The sequence below is a fragment of the Pinus tabuliformis genome, chromosome 4_2 (assembly GCF_031772625.1).
Source record: "Pinus tabuliformis cultivar Carrire ecotype Pingquan chromosome 4_2, CPIR1, whole genome shotgun sequence".
NCBI classification, from domain to species: domain Eukaryota; kingdom Viridiplantae; phylum Streptophyta; class Pinopsida; order Pinales; family Pinaceae; genus Pinus; species Pinus tabuliformis.
In genome coordinates this window covers 996,013,557-996,018,672 of record NC_142304.1, presented here as the reverse complement: position 1 = coordinate 996,018,672, position 5,116 = coordinate 996,013,557, and the positions used below count along the sequence as shown (strand labels likewise).

General features: G+C 40.9%; 1 protein-coding gene across 3 annotated transcripts; it reads right to left on the bottom strand.

Moving 5' to 3' along the window:
- Positions 1-1,318: 1,318 nt before the first annotated feature.
- LOC149173000 (ubiquitin-conjugating enzyme E2 5A-like) lies at positions 1,319-4,073 on the bottom strand. 3 transcript variants are annotated; one of them, XM_089424482.1, is made up of 6 exons: positions 3,861-4,073; positions 2,738-2,968; positions 2,401-2,455; positions 2,192-2,235; positions 1,932-2,089; positions 1,319-1,743 (listed from the first exon to the last, which is right to left on the bottom strand). In XM_089424482.1, the coding sequence occupies exons 2-5, from the start codon at positions 2,951-2,953 to the stop codon at positions 1,976-1,978; spliced, it is 429 nt and encodes a 142-aa protein (XP_089280608.1). In that variant the 5' UTR covers positions 2,954-2,968; positions 3,861-4,073; the 3' UTR covers positions 1,319-1,743; positions 1,932-1,975. The 3 variants fall into 3 exon arrangements, with proteins under 3 accessions (XP_089280608.1, XP_089280609.1, XP_089280610.1); XM_089424483.1 differs by having other exon boundaries at positions 2,738-2,959; XM_089424484.1 differs by lacking the exon at positions 1,319-1,743 and having other exon boundaries at positions 1,979-2,084; positions 3,861-4,072.
- Between the last annotated feature and the right edge of the window lie 1,043 nt (positions 4,074-5,116).

Here is a 5,116-nt window from a genome sequence, read left to right as displayed (position 1 = left end):
AAAACGGCTCCGGAAGTTCAGGACCCGAAAAACTGCTAAAAATAGTAAGTTGTGCTACAATTAAGGAAACTGAAAATGCTGAGAAAGACAATGGTGGGGGTCCAGGTGGACTTGGCAGGTGGCCACCAATATCCACCTGGATCAGCTACTGTGTTGCTGGTCCAGCAATAGGGGGCATACACACGAGACAAGGACAGTGATATCATTGTCCCACGTCATTCATGACGTAATTGGCGTACAAGGAAGCAGGTTCGTTGTATGGGGCAGAGCGCTTAACTGGTTGGGTTTATTATCGACAGGGGGTTTGGTTTATCGGAATTAAGTTAATCTTTCTATAAATGGACTTTTTAAAGTTATAAATGTGATATCTTATATATTAATTTTTAATTAAAAATAAATTTTAAAATAAAATTATGTTTGAATGTAGGTTTGTAATTAGAGTTTATATGACGGTAATTTGACATCATTTTCATATACAATTATTTTGTTTTACGTAGTCATATTAAATATAAATAAAGTGTATTTAAAACAAGATAAGCTGCGACGCAGCGAGTCCCTGCGTGAAGTTGAGCCTGCCTTCGAGCCTGCCTTCTCTAGTAGCTGTTCGATCCAAACCCATAACCTGAAATCTAGAAAGCCAGCTAACTGTAAGACTTTCAGTCATTGATACAGGCAAGTGCATTTAATTTAATTAGCATTGAGCGGTCAATTAATGTTTTCGCCAGAAAGATTAATATTACAAAAATACAGGTACGGAAATATGATGTTAATTAAGCAACAAGGTTGGTGTTCATACAAAATATACTCAAGCTCCTGACTCGTAACATTCTTCCAACAAATACAGACAACTTTAGAGAAAGACAACTTTTGAAACTTGAATGATGCACAATATGTGTGTTGTTTTGAGTTATCTGGGAATCATTTTAAGCATTTTCAAACTCAAATGATGCAATGTGTCTATGTGTTCTCCCCAGTAAGAAACTCTTCATGCTATAGCAGGAGATATAGTGGAGTAAGTTTTCTGTTTGCCTTGCCTAAATCTGAATACAACAGAAACGAAAACAAAAATCCATCTGGTTGTCCACTGATATTCTGTTTTCAACATTGCAAACGAAAGATTCTGCCGAAGACTCTATACCCTGATGTCTGTTGATTCCATGGAAGTGCCATCAACAATTTCGCATATACTAAAAGTACCAGCTGAGAGCTCCAGTGCTTCTTTACATAGTACGAAGTGGAAGATTTAAGGATGGGCTTTAGGCAGAGTACATCAGCTGAACTTAGGGAGCCTGAGGAAATTCCATTGGCTCAATCCCTTGTTTGCCATGGGATACAAGAAGACTTTAGAGCTTGATGACGTACCAAGTGTTGCAGGCAAGGATACTGCTGAAGAGTCATATCGAGGACTTGAAACCAACTGGTGCTGCCAAAAGGTCGAGACAAATATACAGAACCCATCAATGCTAAAGGCCATCCTGTCATCTGTTTGGAAGGGAATGATAATCAATGCTTTGTTTGCAGGCATATTTAGCTGTGCAACATATATAGGTCCATATCTGATAAACTTGTTCGTAGAGTACTTGGGAGGAACAGAGCATTTTTCCTATGAAGGCTATGTGCTGGCCTCTGTTTTCTTTGGTGCAAAGATGATTGAGTCATTGGCCCAGAGACAATGGTATTTTGGAGCCCAGCAGCTTGGGAAACCATATATCTACGTAGGCTCCAAGAGCTGAGAAGGGTTGCCTATGCAAACAGAAAGATCATAGCATCATTATTCTCTAAATCATAGAAAATCATATGTACATCCACACAGTCATCTAAATGATTTAAGTAGGCCTAAAGCAACCAGAGATTGTAGCAAATATGACAGCCCCATAAGAAAGGAAAGCCTAAAAGGCAAGTTACTAGGAATTGGATTCAGATGTACATACAGATCTGCCAGATTTAATCCTCAACATGAGATATGCCATATTAATCAGTTGACTCCATATTCCAGAGCCAATGTTTGGAGCCTGATGAAATTCCATTGGCTCAACCCCTTGTTTGCCATGGGATACAAGAAGACTTTAGAGGTTGATGACGTACTGCCCTGGACCAAAACTATTGGTGTGAACAACAGCAGAGTTTGGAATAAATGACCGCATTGCACCAGTTATCTTCCAACGTAAAAGAGGGCATAAAATTTGCTTACTGTCATTGCATCATCCCCTATGCCAGCCATCGTCAGGAGAAGACCTGCAAAGCACGATCATGGTGTAATTCCATTTGTGATTGCTTGAGAAAATCATAATCTAGGTATAGACACCAATTCAAAAGAAAAAGATCACTCCTGTTGCCTGCATATCAACCCTAGTTCTGCGTACAATAGATAAAAACTGACCAAATATTCCGACAACTAACCTGGAATGCCACCCGCAGTTTCTGAGCAAACCAGGGTAAGAAATATGTGATCTAACTGAGAGCCAACCCTTATAGGTTATCAGTCCATGTGCATAATAATCTTATCAAATCTAAGAGCGTGATATTTTGCTATTGGGTGTCTAACGGCTCAAGTAAACTTGAATATTTTATCTTACAGAGAAGGCAGACACATTAAGAAAACAATGATTTATAAAGCTGTATATAAGTGATCCAAATAACACTAATTCAAAAGCACAGCTTACTCTTGATAGCTTGAATTTGTGTTCAGCAGAGAAGCGTTGCAGCTATAAGAAAATGAATTTCTGAATTTACTTACCTTGGTTTGGAAATTAACCTCCGGGGGCTTGAAGGGGTAATCTGGAGGAAAGTGGATCATAACAAAGAAAACCCCTCCGGCGTAAGGGCTCTCAGTTGGGCCCATTATGGTTGCCTGCCAATGAAATAAATCTTCGCCAACAGGCCCTGCACTGCAGGAAGTGGGGGGATCCCTCTGCAAGTCCTGGAGTTCTTTTTGAATGCGCTTGCTGGCCATGTCTTACTGGAGTTCCTTCAGCAAATACAACCAAAAAAGAATCAGTTCCGCTCAGATCCAGTTAAAAAGCCATAAAGCAAACCACCCCTTTCCCCAACCCGCAACAAAGTCCCTCGCCATTTTCCAAAAACCCAATAACCTGCGGGGCTGTGAAAATGGAGATGCTATTACTAACATCGATATAGAAAAATAAGTGTTTGTCGGTTAGACTGTTGAGCAAAGGTGATTTGTGGAGGCAAATAATGAGTGATGGATTGGCAAAGATGGAAAACCGTTTTGCAGTTGTAAAGAGAAATTGATCAATTTCATGAAGACATAAGGGCACGTAGCACAAATATTGCCCAACAAATTGGCAGAGATCCTGAGCAGTCTGACTAAACAGATTCATAGTAGCATATAAGATAAAGATCGGCTGCACCAAGGCTAACTAGAGCTAAGATGAATCGATGATCAGCTCATCCGGAGACTGTTAGAAATTGAAAAACAAGTTCAGCATAACACAGAGGCAAAGGAAGATAATGAAAGCAGAAGCCAAAGAGATTCACTGGTAGATAGAACGAGTGAATCAAATAAGGGGCGGCCCTTGCTAAGTCAAAATAGAACACAATACCCACATAGCAGAGCATGTACATTAGTAACCTATTGGGCATCTAAATAAGGAGATCTTGGTCATAAATGAAAAAATATATATATCCATAAAATAAAGCATACATTATAGCTTGAAGTGATCTGAACAGGACTGTCAAAACATAAAATCGCATCTTAATCATACATACATTATAGGTTAAAGGGATACTGGAGAGGAGAATCTAAGACCAAATACCAATACCCACATACTTCAATATTATACATATTAGCCATCAAAACAGCAAGAGTATGAAACTGCTAAAATATGAGAGAAACCCACCTGGTGAATCGGCTGAACCAGAGCACCAACCACAGCACAAGGTCACCAAAGGCTCAAAATCTGCAGAAAACAATACCCACCCAACGCCTCAATAATGACAAACTGCAGGATATAAAGGACAGTCCACCGGTTAAAGAAATGCGGGCAACCCAGTATTCAATTAGGAAAGATACACAACGAAGGAGAGGAAAGAATCACACCGCCTGCTCTTCAAATGCTTCGCACAAAACCAAGGTCCTCCAGGTGAATGGCCCATTCTCACTCGTGGGCTTGATGAATCTGTCATCAATTCTCTCCCAACTTTCAAATACAGTAGAGGTGATGGCCTGGTACACGATAATGAATGCGCAGTTCGCCTGAGTGAATTTCAAGATGACGAGAATCTCAGGCTTCTTCCCAAATGCACACATGCTTTTCATCTGCCCTGCATTGATATGTGGCTCAGTACCCATTCAAACTGCCCTCTCTGCCGTGCCAATATCGTAGCCTTGGTTCCTACCCCTGTGGAAGGAGTAGAGATTCCGTCTGAGGAAGTTTCTGAATCCACTGTCGATTCTCCATTGCAAAACCCATATGAAAACGGGCAAGGGATGGCCATTGAAGCTCCGACTGAAATGGCCACATCGCATATCCGAGCACAGAGTGACTTGGTCAGGAAGCATGGGAGAAACAACAGCACATCTCAATGCAAAGAGCTTTCAAATGCTTCGCACAAAACCGCCGAGCCGCTAGGCGGACACGTCCCGCCATGCAAACCTTGACCATACGGCCGACACCTGCCAAAGAACAAGCAAACGTTAGCATATGTACCGAGCTTTACTAAACCGCATACCGGGCAGAAGTAATGCTAGCATTAAAACCAGACACCGTGACGGTTAGCGCGAAAATGCACCGGGTTTATTCGTTTAAGCTATGGTCCGGCCTCTTCCGCCTCGGGAAGAGGCCAAATAAGATGGCGCACGATGGCCAAAGAATGACTGCAAACGAAACTTAGCATATCTCCTCTCTAACCGCCGTATAACAGAGAAACGCAGGGGTTAAGTAATGCTAAGTGGGGGTCCTATCGATCACTATAGTCCCTGCCGGATGCCAGATGGCAGGGACTAATAACACTCTTTACCTCATGGAACATCAAATTGTCACTTAGTTTGTGTTAAACTTCTATTAAAGATGTACATTTTACATAGATAAATTTATTATGCATTTATAATAATTATATTTTTACAATTTTTTTTATTAATTTTTTTTCAACATCC

Coding starts and splice junctions, on each gene's coding strand:
- LOC149173000 (XM_089424482.1), bottom strand. CDS start 2,953: ATGGCCAGCAAGCGCATTCAAAAAGAACTCCAGGACTTGCAGAGGGAT. Junction 2,456..2,737: donor AGGTTAATTTCCAAACCAAG/GTAAGTAAATTC, acceptor GTTGGCTCTCAG/TTAGATCACATATTTCTTAC. Junction 2,236..2,400: donor AACTGCGGGTGGCATTCCAG/GTTAGTTGTCGG, acceptor CGTGCTTTGCAG/GTCTTCTCCTGACGATGGCT.